This window comes from Rhinichthys klamathensis, unplaced genomic scaffold (genome assembly GCF_029890125.1).
Source record: "Rhinichthys klamathensis goyatoka isolate OS25496 unplaced genomic scaffold, OSU_Roscu_1.1 h1tg000170l_1, whole genome shotgun sequence".
In the NCBI taxonomy this organism is placed as follows: Eukaryota; Metazoa; Chordata; class Actinopteri; order Cypriniformes; family Leuciscidae; genus Rhinichthys; species Rhinichthys klamathensis.
In genome coordinates, this window is record NW_026606701.1 from 2,517,885 (window position 1) to 2,534,968 (window position 17,084).

Sequence of the window (17,084 nt, forward strand, 5' to 3'; positions counted from 1 at the left end):
CTGATGTTTAGTAGGACGTGCTTATGCAGCAACAAAACAAAAGTGTCGCCAGCTTTTTCTATTCTAACTATGTCTTGACACAGATTATGTGTTTATGTGCTTAATGTCTTGTTGACTGTTGTTATTTGTGAGTCACATACCATATCTGTATTAGGATTATACAGTGCAACACACTGTGAATGCTCGCCGAGATATTAATATTAACAAAAATGCAATTAATGTCATCTGGTTTGTGTGTGTGAGGGGAAGAATATGTGCAGACAATATTCCTCTGTTTTAGATCAATGAAACCAGCAGATACAGTTTTATCTGTAATTTAAAGACATTCAAACATTTGATTTATTTTATTTTGCATCTTACATTTTGTTTGTTTAAATACTTTTTTTAAGTCCTAAAACTTTATTTTCAGCAGTTACAATTTGAACTGTAATTTAAATTGTATTAATTTAGTTTATTTATTTAAATCCTAATTTTTTTAGGGAACACTTTAGTTTAGGGTCCAATTCTCACTATTAACTAGTTGCTTATTAGCATGCATATTACTAGGATATTGGCTGTTTATTAGTACTTCTAAAGCACATATTAATGCCTTATTCTGCATGACCATATTCTACATCCCTTAATCCTACCCAATACCTAAACTTAACAATGACCTTTTTTAACTATTAATAAGCAGTAATTAGGTGTTTATTGAAGCAAAGGTCCTAGTTAATAATTAGTTAATAGTGATAATTGGGCCCTAAACTTAAGTGTGACCAGACTTTATTTTCACCAGTTGCAGTTTGAACTGTAAATCTTTTTATTTTATCTTCATTTTGTTTTTGTTTTGTTTATGAAGTGTTCATGACTGTGTACTGTATGTGTGTGTGATAGGAATTGGAGGGCAGTATTGAAGGCTGGGTTGATGATGTAGCCGGGCTGTGTATTCTGAGGGAGTCTCTCTCCAGCGGCCTCAGTTCTGATGACCTCACAGTCCTACACGAGAGACTGATATTACTCCAGAGACAGTGGGAGGAGACCTGTCACCAGGTACACACATCAGCCAAACAGTCTGTCCCTTCACATTTGTTTTACACCATAACACGGTCTATGCACAGCTGCCTGCCATGAGCACAGGCATTTCACAAGACTACAGCACAGAGAACAAACTCAGACACTGAAACGCTAAGTTTTCATAAAGTTTTAATAACTTTAGATAATGGCTATGTAAAGGGATGAACTGATTTGCAAATTGATTACAATATTGGGTAAATTCAATAGGTTGATTTTCTCATAAGATAGTATAGCTCTTATAAAAAAAAAATCCAATAATTTTCTTAATCATTGGCAAATTGTTGTTCTGACCATAAATCTAACCAAATTTAGTAAGGTTTATTCTTATAACAAGAAAAAAAACAATAAATAAACTCAAGATATATAATAAAGAAGTCTTAATATGTAATGCAATTCTTCTCCTTAAGTAAATATATCTTGCTCTAAGGATGTTTAGATATTGTTTACATGAAAACAAGACAAAACTACACTTTCATATGCTTATGTTTAGTGTTTACCCAATAATCATCTAAAATTCCCAGAAGTGCTTGTTTTTGTGTTTGGAGAAGGCTTGTTTGCTTTCCAGAGAGCCCTTAAATGAAAAAAAAAATAGTGATTAGAAAAAAATTGAGATGGCAGGATTTTCTTTTTTGCGTTTGCCTGTGAAATTATATTGTTGAATCAAAGATCTTGATGGCTCTTTGTTTGCTTAGAGCAGAGTAGTATAAACGATTGCAATGATTTCGTGCCACTTCACCCTGATGCCTCTTGGTAAGGAAGGACCTTGGGAAGGAAGTTTGGTGCATGACACTTCAGAGATTGAAATACTACCTGTCCATCTGACATCTTCCTGTCCTTATTCTGCTCACCAACCTTTTTGCACCTCCTCTCATTGCCCTTTATGTCATTCTTTAATCTTACTCTGGGCTCACTGAACACTTGATATTAATCGATCATTGTCTGTCATCCCCGCAGCTGTCCCTGCGCAGGCAGCAGGTGAGCGAGAGGCTGAACGAGTGGGCTGTGTTTAATGAGAAGAACAAAGAGTTGTGTGAGTGGCTCACCCACATGGAGAGCAAGGTCTCACAGAATGGCGACATCAGCATTGAGGAGATGATTGAAAAGCTCAGGAAGGTGATATTAACATATATTCACAACACATTTATTTCTTATGAAATCACTAAGAAATTGGTCAATAATTATCCAAATTAAATTATAAAACATCCTGCGGGTAAAAAACGAAATGTTTGATTGCTAAGTATAGATTCTAGTTTATTTAAACTAAAGGATGTCAAACTTATTTCACTGAATATGTGAAAACCAATGTATAATCATGAATTTTCAACTTAACAAATGTGCAATCTCTTTGTTATCAGGACTATCAGGAAGAGATCTCAGTGACCACGGAGAGCAAGCATCAGCTGGAACAGATGGGGGAGAGACTGGCTCAGGCCAGCCATGAAAGCAAAGCTGCAGAAATCCAGTACAAACTCAGCAAAGTCAATGAGCGCTGGCAGCATCTGCTTGACCTTATAGCAGCTAGGTGAGTCTCTAAAATGAAACTGCAGGACAATGGTTTTTATATTTGTTGTACATTTACATTTACAATTGTTTTGCCATTTGTGTCTTTTATGCTTGTGAGAGTTGATCTTTGCCAGAACAAGCACAGAATGTTTTAATTCATAAATACAAAAATATATTTCCAGATGGGTCAGTCAGTTCATTTGGCCCATGGGTGGAAAGGAAGTATTTTGCACCAGCACCTTAAACATGACACCATGGTGTCTCTGGATATGACTGGGGCAGTCAAGTTTCCTGCAGTCAATTCTGAAAGCTTCTCACATGTGTGGTGTTGATTTCACTGTGACCCATATGTGAGAGGGTGTCATCCCCTCTCTCTCTCTCTCTCTCTCTCTCTCTCTCTCTCTCTCTCTCACTCTCACTCATGTGCATTAGCTCTGTGCGACGGTTGCTGTCTTGAGTTTTCCCTAAAGTTTATAGAGTAGTAGTAGTAGAATGACATGCTTTCATTTGGATTGAATTAAAGAGCTAAGTGCAGAGTTTTTTGCTCAAGCAAAAGTATCCACATTGTTCAGAAGCAAACATATTTCAAATCTTTCTTATACACACACACACACACACACACACACACTGACACACTTTTACTTGGCTATCTGAACAGGGACATTCCACAGACTTCTATTGTTTTTTTTATACAGTAGTTACACAGCTAGTAACTTAATCTTAACCAACACTCTAACCCTAACAGAAATTTTTAATGCATTTTTACCATTTATACAAAGGAGGATGTCACCAAAAGGTTTTTTTGGTCAGATTTAGCTCACTTCTAAGTACAAATATATCCCCAACATATGGTTAAGTAGGTACACATTTCCAATGTTCCAATGTTCTTTTTTTTTCAATTTCCTTTTTTTTTTCCTCAACATCAACAATAATAGACCATTAAAAAAAATGCAAAACAAATGCTTTTTTAAGTTAATTAAATTACATTTAATTTAGAAGCTAAAAATGGTTGCTATCTTTGTTTTTCTCTTAAAATTCTTTTTTTAATGAATCAAACTTTTTTAGTTTTTGTTTATATATATATAATGAGACATACACATTCCAGTCCTCTGATCAGCACATGCTAATGACTGGCTTCTTATTTTAGCCACAGCAGTATTTGTCACTCCCAGCTGCTCATGCCTGCACTTGAGAGCAGTTCACACACACACACACACACATGGTCAGATACCCCACACACTAACCAGGGCAGTAGAGAAAGCCTGGACACTGTTATTCAGACGAAAGAGAAGGTGACTTTTGACAGGGAAGTTTTTCTTTCTTCTGGGACACTTGATTGGAAAGATTATGCCCAATGGTGCTGGAAATGGGCACTGATGACATGGCAGGATGCCCTGAACAGGACTCTGATCTGCCAGAGTGTGACTGCGACATTAACAGGCAGGAAAAGATATAATTCACTTATCATTTACATATTACATATTCTGCTGATGTTTGAGATATGTTAATGCAGTACTGGAAGTTGCAGTGTATTGTATTTGATATTTTGTGTCATACTTTGACATGTCTAATTGCGGAGTGTCTAAAAGAGGTTTATTAGTTTATGTGGGTGAAATATGTATTTGAGATGTTTAACTTAATCTCCACATATGTGACTGTTAAAATGTACATCATTGATCAGACACTTTGTTGAAGAAAACGCTTTACCATGCTGCATTGGTTGACCTTCCTTTGTTGTTGTGGTGGATTTCATTTCAGTGTGTCAGATTCATTTCAGATTTTAACTTTTGTGCTTCAGGAATGTAGCTTAAAGCACTGTCACACTGAACCGTTCAAATGCCAGGGTTACATAAGGGCTTTATCTCACCAGGTCAGACTCTGTCGATGTTTTTGCTAACTGCTACAGCATACACCAAAAGCTAGCTGAAGTTGAAACATGTCCACCCTGCATCAGTGCTCTTTGCTCTATATCTAACCTGAGATAAGACATTTTTCTGAGATATAAATCTGGAATGGTGGCACTGCTGAAACATGCTATGCTGGTATGCGTGAGTGTGACAGTAGCACTGCATTGAGCATGTGATTCAGGAACTATAGGAAACTCTGGCACCATTGGATTGCGTACTGTCTCTGCTTATGTTGTTATATTTGCAATACAGCTTGACCTCACATCAGTTAACAAGTGACAAAGTAACTTCATAAATCCTTTTTATTAAAATTATACAATGTAATGCAAATGTTGTATTTAAGAATATGTAAACTATATGTTTATATTTACATTGAAAACGTTTAAAAGATGCTAGAGAAATGCTGTTGTAAGCAGTATCATTGTATAAGCATTTTTTTCAGCTTATTGTGCTGTGATAAAAGTAGAAATTAACAATATTGTTTTCATGGTCATTACGATATAAACTTTTTTTACTCAGATTAAATTTGACAAAAATAAATAGAAAATTATCAAACTACTATAATACTAAATATGCATTATTAATATTATTAAATAATCATAATATTTTATTTTTATTTAAATTTATATTGACGTTAAACTGTATTTTTGTCTGTTAAACTTAACATGCTGTTTTATGGAAAGACAATACGATAAAAGTATTTCGAATCAAAATATGACTATTCAGAAAAACATTCATGAAAATTAATTATTGAGTGTACATCTTTTTTTTCAGGACAGAGAGACGATCTCAACTCAAGTTACCTTGACTAAACATTAAATATGTTTCCACTGCACAGTCCTCATTCATTTGGCTTGTCATATTGTACTTTTTTCATGTTTTCTGTATTTGTGATTATGCTGAATCAGAATCTGATGTTAATACAATCTGTCTCTGGGGGTCTTTAGGGTAAAGAAGTTGAAGGAGACACTGGTGGCCGTGCAGCAGCTGGATAAGAACATGAGCAGTCTGCGCTCCTGGCTGGCTCAAGTCGAGACTGAACTTTCACGTCCCATCGTCTATGAGACCTGTGACTCACACGAGATCCAAAGAAAACTCAACCAGCAACAGGTAACACACACACAGAAATTACATTCATTCACAGACAAAGACACACAAACATTTCTTACTATATTTTAAAGACCTGTTAAAATTATTTAGACAAAAAGAACTTGACTTCACCTGACCCAGTTACTGTTTTAGCATTATCATGTATCCTTACTTTACCCAGCAACAACCAGCACACATCATCCTCTTCCTGCATTAGAGACAAATTATCATATGATTGTAAAAAGGCGAGGTTTCTTAATGTTTTTGGACCTGATGATGCAACAACATAATTTATGGCGAAATGGATGACTGCAAGCTCCTCTGCCTAATAAACTGAAATGAAACAGAAACTGCCTAAATGATCGTGATGTCAGATGTCTTGAGAAGCTCAGTACAAATCTTCGATCTCTGCAGGATCTGCAGCGTGACATCGAGAAGCACAGCACCGGTGTGGCGTCAGTGCTGAACCTGTGTGAGGTGCTGCTGCACGACTGTGACGCCTGTGCCACAGAGACTGATTGCGAATCCATCCAGCAGGCCACACGCGGCCTGGACCGCCGCTGGAGAAACATCTGTGCTGTTGCCATGGAGAGGAGGCTCAAGTGAGTGTGTTTGTACTGTATAGTAGGTTTTTACTGTGTTTCTGAGCACATAAATGCAGCCTTGCAGCATAGGAGACCCAAATGTTTGACCACTAGTGATGAAAGTGAACCACAGTACAATCAAAAATAATTCTGTAAAGGTAAGAACATTGAAAGTGAGCTGTTTAGGATAGTTAAACCAGGCCACCAGAGGAACAGGTGTGAGAGCATGCCATGCCTACTGGCTCATTGTATGCAGGTTAATTCAGAGTTGACTTTAGTACATGATGAAATGTTTAACAGCTGTCTTTTTTAAATGGATGATATTGTACAGTTATATTTCCAGGTAAATTTTTAGTGTGGACTGTGTAGACGTTTGAACCCCACTGTATGTGTTTCTGCAGGATTGAGGAGACATGGAGGTTGTGGCAGAAGTTTCTGGATGATTACTCCCGTTTTGAAGAATGGCTGAAAGTGTCAGAGAGGACAGCAGCTCTGCCCAACTCCTCTGGAGTGCTGTACACCGTCGCTAAAGAGGAGCTCAAGAAGTTTGAGGTATTATGAAATCCACAGTGAGAGTCACTGGGGTTGAGGTACTGAGTGCGAACAGGGGTTCCCAATTCCAGTCCTCACGCCTCTCCACTCTGCACAGTTTGTATAGCGCTCTTATCTAACACACCTGATTCAGATCATCATCGGGTGCGTCCTGATTGACAGGGTCCCTACGACGTGTTCACTGTTCCCTACTCCCTGAGCATGTGATATCTGTTGAAGTTCACTTTGCTTGACAAAATGCGTTCATTCGCAAAACATCCTGCAATGTTAAACACAGACGAATCTCAAGTCGAACATATTATAGTATGATGCCAATAATATACTTCTGTAAATAAATATCATATAAATTACCATACTTTCATTTAATTTACATGTTTATAATAATACATATAAATATTAATGATAAATTTCACTTAATCTAATGTCTAATACAAAAGCCCTAAACTTAATGATAAATGAATGTTGCGATGTTTAATATGAAAATAAAAGTAATTTGGTGATATGTCTTTTTATCTTATTTAACCCGTAATCATGATAGTTGACTTGTAACTGTCGCGTCTCACGCACTTTACACCTGTGAACAGCCACATACAAACACATCTGCTTCGGATTGGAATCTCTCTTAAGATGACTAAATACCCTTTTAAGTCCACTTCGTAGTGCACATACGGTCAAACAGAACCCACTCCTCAACTGAGTGTGTCAGATAAGAGAGACATACAAAATGTGTAGAGCAGGAAGGCGCGAGGACTGGTCTAGAGGACAACTGAGAAAGTTACAGAGCCCCTAAAGGGACATGAAGGAAAAAAATATGAGATGGGAGGAAAAATTATTTGTCAATGCTTTTGCTTTTGCTCGCAAATATTTTGCAACAGATGTTTTGCGAGCGAACGTAAAGTTTCTCGGTGGACCGCAGAACATTTGCGAGAGAACGCAAAAGCATTGACTTTTTATTTTCCCTCCCGTCTCATATTTTTTCCCACTACTATGTCCCTTTAGGGGCTCCATAGAAAGGGGCCTGAATGGAGACAAATATTGATAAGAATCCTGTTGGGAAAGAAAAAAAGATATCAAGTATCTGTCACCAGCCTTTACTATGATGACTCCATTATTTGCTCGTTCACTTTCTAGAGACTGGGTCAGTGGGGTCACCCCTGCACGCGTCTCACTGCTATCATCCAATGACTACTATCCAGTCCAATTTGACCTTTTAGTCTTTTACAATTTGAAAGTTGTCATTGTTGACTGAAACAAATGAATAAACCTTGCTAACCGTGCTAAAACAATGATATCTTTTAAAAATGCTTCACATAACTCAAACTAAAACAAGGAGTAGCAAGTGAGTTTTACCAGTTTATTTGTGAATCTCAGACTTTGTTTCCACCGTATGTAATGGTGTTATTTGCAATGGTGAGATACTTCCAGCTGGTCTTACATACATTGCTATTATATCACAGGCGTTTCAGAGACAGGTGCAGGAGTGTCTGACCCAGCTAGAGCTGATCAATAAACAGTATCGAAGGCTGGCACGTGAAAACCGCACAGACTCGTCCTGCCAACTACGACAAATGGTGCATGATGGGAACCGACGCTGGGATATACTGCAGAGGAGAGTAGCAGCCATCTTGCGCAGGCTTAAGGTGATGTATTATCAATTTTACGTTATACTGTTTAAAAGTTTGGGGTCAATACGGTTTATTCAGAAAGAATGATTTCATGTGAAGGATCATGTGACACTGAAGACTGGAGTAATGATGCTAAAAATTCAGCTTTGCATTACATGAATAAATTACATTTTAAAATGTATTGAAATAGAAAACAGTTATAATCTTTTTTATAATATTACTGTTTTTACCGTTTTTTTAGACTTCTTCCAAAAACATTAACAAATATTACCTTGTTGATACTTTTAATTATATTCAGAACCTCTGTAAAAAATCACTATTGATGCAGAACCTAAACTACACAGAGGAGCTGTGTGATTCATTGACTTGTCCCTCTTCTGTCCTGCAGCATTTCATTGGTCAGCGAGAGGAGTTTGAGACAGCCCGAGATGGTATTCTGGTATGGCTGACCGAGATGGACTTGCAGCTCACCAACATCGAGCATTTCTCAGAGTGTGACGTTCAGGCCAAGATCAGGCAACTAAAGGTGAAGGCTGTGTGTGTGTGTGTGTGTGTGTGTGCGTGTGAATGATTAGCATTTAAAATATGAATTACATATAAAATATTCATTCCTAATATTATAGCCAAAAAAAGTTTTTCTCCATGTTTTTATACATTGACAATTCACTAACCTGCATGATTTTAGACCTGGAAAACTCTTCTCTACTTCTGTAGAACATTTACTTAATTTAAAATGAATTTAAAATTCATTTGTGATCACTTGTGTGCCAAAGGCATTCCAGCAGGAGATCAGTCTGAACATGGGAAAGATGGAGAGTGTGTTTGGGCAGGGGGAGGTGCTGATGGAGAAGAGTGAGCCTCTGGATGCTGCTGTCATAGAGGAAGAGCTGGATGAGCTGCAGAGATACTGTAGGGAGGTGTTTGGTCGGGTGGAGCGCTACTACAGGAAACTCACACGCCTGCCGGTGAGACATATTCACATGAATACAACATAGGGGCTGGGCGGTATGACGATATATAGTTGTGACGATATAAAGAGTCTAACGTTACACATTTTGCTATATTGTTTTTAATGCAGAATGTGTGGCACACTTTAGAAAGAAACATGCATTAATGAGAAAATAAAGAGCAGGATGTGCATGATGTTAAAAAGAGTTGAGTACAATAAGCCGTTAATAAAGAACTCAATGCTGTTCTTGATGATGATTGTGTGTTAAGCGTCTGCGACTTACTTTCACTTTGATTTGCGATAGTTTGCTCGTTGGCTTGATGAATAGATGCTCAGCTGCTCATCTGCGGTGATGCGTGTTGCAGTAGCGCCGTCATATCTGGCTATAACATTACATATAGCCTATAACACGCTCTCACATGTTTATTTTTTAGCATTTTTGGGAGGAGTAAAATTTACATATGTAGTTTCAACAACCAGATGCATTTACACTTGTCCAGTTTCGTCTGGAATGCGACCCAGTCCTCCTCCTGATGTGGTTTGAGCGATCGGATTCAAATCCGTCTCGAATGCGTTTCGGAGGGCATTTACACCTGGTCTTTTCACGATCGGATAGCTATCCGATCACAGAAAACGCATGAAGTGGCCAGGTGTAAACAGCCACTTAGACCGCATCTGATCCCAAATTCAGTTCTCTTTTGTGGCTTATTGCATTTAAATGGACAAATAGACACACAATTATGTCAAAACGCCTATCGTGGGGAGTATTCATATAAACACAGATGGCTATGTGTTAAGTGAACATAAACAGTTGGGGTGAAAACCAGATGAGTGTCATTGTATTAGATCCATGCATTCGGTCTAAAAGTGACAGCAGCCTAATAAACCTGCTGCTGTCATTAATGTTAATCAAACGACTAAGAGAAAATCACTCACTGCTCTTGCCTGAATAACTTTTGTATTTTTAATAAGGATCAATGTATATTTAATTCATACAGTGAATTTTGTTTTTGCCAGAGTAGGTGGTTCTCACTTTCGTGCTACCTCTTGTTCACAGCTAACCGATGATGAGTGTGAAGGCTCAGATCGTGAATTGGAGTCAGGTGACCTCTCAGACCTTCAGTGGGGTGAGGATGATGCCATGTCTCAGACACCTAGCAGACCACCTTCAGTTGCCACTGCTCCTGCTTGCACAAACGGCTCTGGCCGGGACACCCCTGCCAGCGTAGACTCCATCCCTCTGGAATGGGACCATGACTATGACCTGGAGCCCATGGGCCATACCATGTCTACAGAGCGGGGTAGACAAAAAGATGAGGATGAGGAGTTACTGTCTATGGCCACTGCAGCACTTACAAGTGAGTGTGCTTGACTTGAAGGATGTTCATGAGATAATGCGCCAACTGAGTGTCCAACACCCTGAACTGGTCTTCTCTATAAACTGTTGGTATGTCTTGTTGTGTATCTTTTTTTTCCACAGATGTAGTGATTCCTGAGAGCCCTGAGGCTTATATAAAATTAACAGAAAACACATTGAGGTCCTCCTCTGGTAGGCAATATGTTGTGGCATGCTAAATTAATACTAAATTAAACTACACTGCATGCTGAAGAGTCCCTTTAAATATCATGCATGAATTACATGATTTTTTTTTTTTTTTTAAAGTGCATGTCCAACATTCTGAGAGATCTGGTCTATTGCGTTTCCCAACTTTAAAAGCTTTCTCATAGCAAAGGATGCTAATAGCCATTCGATTTGAAGAAAAGGGAGAAAATAAAGTTTTAAAGCACCTCCTTGAAAATAAACCAAAAGAGGGAGTTGAGAATTTGATGAGAGAAAGTCCAAGAGTTTCGAAGTGTAGTCCAGTGGAAATAATTCACAGGATATTGTTCATTAAATCTAGAATCTAGTGACCAGATTGCAAGGCTGTGTCCTCTGTTGTATTTAATATATTGAGAGCAGAATAAAAGAAAAAGCAATGAATCTGAATAAAAGTCCATACAAAAAAAAAATATTTATTTGCTATTATTTGTAATGTGTAGTTTTCTCTTTCTAATGAATTTAAAAAATGTAATTCATTCCTGGTATGGCAAAGCTGAATTTAAAGCAGCCATTAGTCCAGTCTTCAGTGTCACATGATCCTTCAGAAATCATTCTATGCTGATTTGGTGCTAAATAAACATTTCTTATTATACATTTTCAGGATTCTTTGATGAATAGAAAACTCAGAAGAACAGCATTTATTTGAAATTGAAAGCTTTTGTAAGATTATAAATGTATTTAATGTCACTTTTGATCAATTTAATGCATCCTTGCTGAATAATTATTTCTTTCAAAAAAAATGTATAAGGTGATGTCACTTCTGTAAAGCGGATCTTAGGTTGTGTTTACGGTGGCCGAGAGAGCTCAACTCACTGCAACTGAAGAAAACACATGCAAAAGAAAAAACACCAACATATTATGAGAATTAAGAATTTCTTCATCAGTTTGACAACTCATGTGCTTCAAATACTCACAATGCACATACGACCAGGATGCTAAAATAAACAAAAAAACTCACCTTTCAGGTTATCGACAACACCTCTGACAAGTAGACATTGAACATTAAGCATGTCCCAGCCAGGTTCACACTTGTTGGGGTCCCCTTGAAACATTGTGATCTGTGCTATTTTCAGCATGTATCTGTATTTGGTTGCGTTGTGAGTATTCGCAGCAAATGTGTTGTCAAACATGATGTTTTCTTAATTTGCTGGTGTTTTTTTCTATTTGCATGTGTTTTCTTCAGTTGCAGTGCGTTGAGCTCTCTCAGCCACCGTACATGCATGGAACCACATGCATGGATCAGATTTACATATGCTCGTTCATTCCAGCATGTAACAGTCAACAATGAAATTGATATTTTTGATATTTTGTTTAATTTTTCACTGTTATAACTAAAGATATCTTAAATATAGAACAAGCAAGTTCTCTGTATAATATTCACATTCCATATTCAGCAAATAACATGAATAAAACTTAACATGTTTTAAAGCTTACAAAACTCCTAATACATTCACAATGTGATCAGAATGATCCTTATTTTTTAAGATGGTCATGTGACATCCCACGTTAATCAATACATGAACTCCTACAGGTGAAGCAGTTCGATTATTAGACAATATGCTGGACACCAGCCGTTACAGTCTCCAACAGACAGATGGCACTATGGGTTGCCACGACACCTCTTACATGGGCTATGTAAGTACAGATTCGATGTACTGCTCAGCCCGTTTAGTCTAATGACAGTATGTGGCAAAGTTAATGAACGTTTGATTTGTTCCTTTGCTCTGCACAGATGCGGTTAATGGATGATTGCCGTGGCAGTCTGAAAGCGGTCAAGAGGGTTGAGGGCGAGCTGGAGGAGGAAGAGGACAATCTCTCAGGCCTGAGCAACCCTGATAACACTGAGACACAGAGCACAGGTTAGTCCAGCACAGAGACGCTGAGGTTGCGGAGTACACATTTATGTTTAAATGTGATGGTATTGTTATGATTGTCATATTTCAGGTGTCATTGAGCGCTGGGAGCTGATCCAGGCCCAGTCTGCAGAATCAGATCACAGGCAGAGAGAAGACCTGGTGCTATGGCAACAGATGACCTCTGACCTGGACAGCATGGAGGCGTGGCTTGGCCAGGCCGAGGCCAAGTTAGCAGAGCTGAGGGGGAAAGATAGTGCAGATATACACACTATTGAGCAAAGAATTAGAAAACTCAAGGTTTGTGTTGCCTATTTTGTTTATAAGAACATATTTGTACTTGTGAATATGTGTTTGTGCATATTTGAACAGTTCACACAGGGATTTAGTAAGTACTCCTTCCTAATGCTATTGGTGGGCTGCACAATTGGCCATAGCTTTTGAAAATCATCGCAAACAAGATTTACAGCGCTATTCTGTTTGGAGTCTTAAAATCCAGAGAAGAATTTGGATGGTAAACATTTCAACATAAAAGCCAACAATATTATTATCACATGACCTTATTAAGCGTTCATCAAAGGCTAATTTGCCATGGGTTCCCTCTGGAATAGATAATGGGTTTTCAATTTTAGAGTAAAATAAGGTATGTGGTTCGAGAACCACTGTTCTAAAAGCCCATTAGAAATCCCAAGATGACCCATGGTGAATGCCATACAAATTGGCATCAGGACTTACCAGCTCTGTTGCCGCTATAAATAAGATGCCTTCTAATTTGGCAAGGAATCAGAATGAACATTCTGCAGTAGAAAGGTGTTTCTGTACACTGCTGTGCTGTTTAAACGTTTGGGATGGGTAAGATTATTTTAATTTTTTTGAAAGAAGTCTCCTATGCTCACCTAGGCTCCATTTATTTGTTCAAAAATACACTAAAAAGGAATATTGTGAAATATTTATAATTTAAAAACTTTTTTCAACATGTTATTTATTCCTGTGATGGCAAAGCTGAATTTTCAGCATCATTACTCCGGTCTTCAGTGTCACTTGATCCTTCAGAAATCATTCTGATATGCTTATTTGGTCACAGGGCAGGCCCACATTGCAATCTCATTGAAAAAGAATGATTTCTATCTTCTTTGTTGGTGAAAGTACAAATGTACTATTTCATATTACTGTAAATATAATAGTTAGTCATGCCCGAGCTGTAAACATATATTTGTCACTGACAGCTCCATATGTGGGTTGCTCATATGTCTTCACTGTTAAATAAATATCATGGGTACACACACACACACACAGACATTTCAAATCAGGCAGGATGTCAGCAACAGAAATAAACAAGAGGAAATCCACAGCATCCCGTTGACCCACATACAGAGTGTATGTTGTATCCTGATTTCACCAGTTTATTTTTAGTTGCACACAAACTAAAACATGCATACACTCCAAAGATTGTAAGTGGACCTTCATTTCAGAGCGATTTAACAACAGAGATAAACAATTGAAGTCCTGATTAACCAAAATAAGACTTGCACTTAAATACATATCACAATGCAATCTCCAAAACCAACACACAACATTCTAACACAAACACTTTATTTTGTTTCAACAGGAGTTACAGAAGGCCATGGATTCCCATAAGTCCAAAGTACTGTCCATCAACTTAAATAGCGTTGCACTCCTCCAGTCAGACTCAGAGGAGAGCCAGGAACTGAAAGCGAAACTCAAGGAGATGAACTCACGCTGGGATCGACTGGGAAAATCGCTTAAGGATTGGAGAAAAGCACTCCAGGATGCTCTGATGCAGTGCCAGGTACACACACACACACACACACACAGCACCTGCTACATTACCCATCAAAAGTTTGAGGTCAGTAAGATTATTTGTTTGAAAGAAAGTAATACTTTCATTCAGCAAGGATGCATGAAATTGATCAAAAGTGACAGTAAAGACATCTATAATGTTACAAAAGATTTCTTTTTCTAATAAATGCTGTTCTTTTGAACTTTCTATTCATCAAATCCTGCAAAATAACATATCATGGTTTCCACAAAAATATTAAGGAGCACAACTTTTTTTAACATTGATAATAAGAAATTATGTAATAATAATCGGAAAACACAAATGGGCAAATACTGTCTCTCACACTTTTTGCTTCTCTACAGGAGTTTCATGAGCTGAGTCATGGTCTTCTTCTCTGGCTGGAAAACATTGACCGCCGGAGGAATGAGATTATCCCAATTGCATCAGGGCTAGATCGCCATACAATACGAGCTCATTACAGAGTGCTAAAGGTACCTCTGAACAGGTCTTCTTGGTATGGATGGAAATGAACTGAACACAAATTTGCCTATTTACCCAATACTGAATGCAGAATAAATACAGATTAACAATAGAGCATCCCATGAGATTGTATGTTGAAAATAGTATGGCCATCTAGTGTACTTTAACCTCTTAACCTGCCCATTTGCCATTGCATGTTTAAAACAATAATATCTTAGTAAAAACCTAAAGTAATATTGCCAAACTATATATCATTTGAAAGCTTAAAATCTCTAGTTTTCATATTTGGTGGCTGTTATCTAAAATAAATTACAGAGGAGCAGTAATTTATCAATTTGCAACAAGAATATTTCATATTCATTAGGAGTATTTAGGCCTTTATTTTGAAATAACAATAAACACGAAAAATCATGAAAGATTGGTAGAAACCTCAGTTTGTTTTCATGCCATGAGTTCAAAAGATAACACCAATTCCATTTTATGAGAAAAAAAGGTCTGAAAATGTTTTAAATATAAAGAAAAATGTATGGATTCTCGATTTCTGATTGGCTGCGAGCTATAACGCTATAACGTAGTCTTTTTATGCATTTATTAGAGGTTGAATTCAAATCAAATACTGCCAAACCACCCATACTACTTCTGAATAGGATGTCTACTTCATAAATTGTATGAAAATTATGGAAATACATGGTTCAAATCACTCAAAACATATATGAAAATGGAGGCGCCCTTATATGGGCAGTAATGGAGTCTGGTGTTCACCTAGTGAAAAAGTTGGGTACTGCGCCCAAATAAAATCTTACTGAAAGCTCATTTTTTTAGATATCAACCTAAAATTTGGAATACAACTTGTTCAGATTCTTGTCTTTAATTTTCTTGCAGTTTTAGAGTAAAATATATTTTGTAATATATATATTTTATATAAAATATTAATAATTATATTTTTACATTACACCATTTCATAAACTCAAACTTATATAACTTTTTTTCTGTTTCATTTTTTATCATTTCTAGACTTCTACAATAATCTGGAAAATGTCTTCTTTAAAACAAGACCAGCCATAGGTCTATATTCCAAAGCATTCCTGAATTACAACCATTTAAGTTTGGATAGTGATTTTTATGTCTATGCAAAAAAAAGGGGGGTGCCAGTTAACAGGTCAAAGAATGTTTTTTGGCATTACATTATAATAATTGTAGTTAATCCATAGTCAAAATGTTTGCCAAGCTAAACTACATTGATACACGTTTGTCTGCAGCAAATCCAGCGGGAGCTGACGGAGACTGAGCAGAAGGTGGACAGTCTGCAGGAGCTCTCGGGGCAGCTGCTGGTGCAGGCACATGGCAGCGAGTGTCTGGAGGCCCAAGAGAGGGTGCACGTCATCGGGAACCGTCTGCAACTGCTCCTGAAGGCTGTGCACACAGACCTAGAGCTGCTAGAAAAAGAGCTCCAGACTTCTGGGAACAGACAGGTCAGTCTACATGCACATTCATTACTTGTTCATCTCTTCAGTGGCCGGTTTTCCATCAGTTTGAGGGACATTGTCCATAATACCAGACTCCATTTCAAAGCTAAAACTCAGATCTTCACCCAACTCACAGGATGCGTCCCTCTGGTCTGTTACGGATGACGCAGAGACTTCTGGATCGGTCAGTCCTGTTTCAGATGTCAGCGTTTCTACTAAACGACAATCGGTAATGCATCTCCTCTCCCTTTTTTTAAATTTTATTTCGGGCATGCCGTGAAGGTCACTGACCTGCTAAAATGAGGCGGTTGAGCTTATATCGGGGGGAAATTTTCACTACGTTAGTTCCACTTAAATATTTCTCATTGACAAAATCCCCTTGGATATTTGCTCACTTCCTCATCCCCCTGTGAAATATGTTTATTTGTGGCTCAAGAAGTACTTCACTTCTTGTGAAACACTGGCTTTACCGTTCAGACGTGCTTTGAATCAAATCAAGCCACAGTCAATTTTAGTGGATTTGTTTGAAGGTGTCTGTGCGGAAAGCCAGGTTTCTTGCACCTTGCAAGATATTTTTTTTGTCATTGCCACCTATTTTGCTGCTGCCTTTTGTTTTGTTGTT

The 17,084-nt window shown here is 37.7% G+C and overlaps 1 protein-coding gene across 1 annotated transcript in view; it reads left to right on the forward strand.

The window, feature by feature from the left end:
- syne1a (spectrin repeat containing, nuclear envelope 1a) overlaps positions 1–17,084 on the forward strand; it is a 128,363-nt gene that overhangs the window by 109,257 nt on the left and 2,022 nt on the right. Inside the window, exons 127-144 of the mRNA XM_056259933.1 lie at positions 874–1,029; positions 2,008–2,166; positions 2,409–2,575; positions 5,411–5,573; positions 5,967–6,154; positions 6,538–6,688; positions 8,146–8,328; positions 8,702–8,839; positions 9,087–9,278; positions 10,320–10,620; positions 10,743–10,811; positions 12,394–12,497; positions 12,595–12,721; positions 12,807–13,015; positions 14,325–14,525; positions 14,879–15,007; positions 16,256–16,468; positions 16,599–16,691. Of these exons, the coding sequence (XP_056115908.1) occupies positions 874–1,029; positions 2,008–2,166; positions 2,409–2,575; positions 5,411–5,573; positions 5,967–6,154; positions 6,538–6,688; positions 8,146–8,328; positions 8,702–8,839; positions 9,087–9,278; positions 10,320–10,620; positions 10,743–10,811; positions 12,394–12,497; positions 12,595–12,721; positions 12,807–13,015; positions 14,325–14,525; positions 14,879–15,007; positions 16,256–16,468; positions 16,599–16,691 (2,943 nt within the window). The remainder of the gene's footprint in view (positions 1–873; positions 1,030–2,007; positions 2,167–2,408; positions 2,576–5,410; positions 5,574–5,966; positions 6,155–6,537; positions 6,689–8,145; positions 8,329–8,701; positions 8,840–9,086; positions 9,279–10,319; positions 10,621–10,742; positions 10,812–12,393; positions 12,498–12,594; positions 12,722–12,806; positions 13,016–14,324; positions 14,526–14,878; positions 15,008–16,255; positions 16,469–16,598; positions 16,692–17,084) is intronic.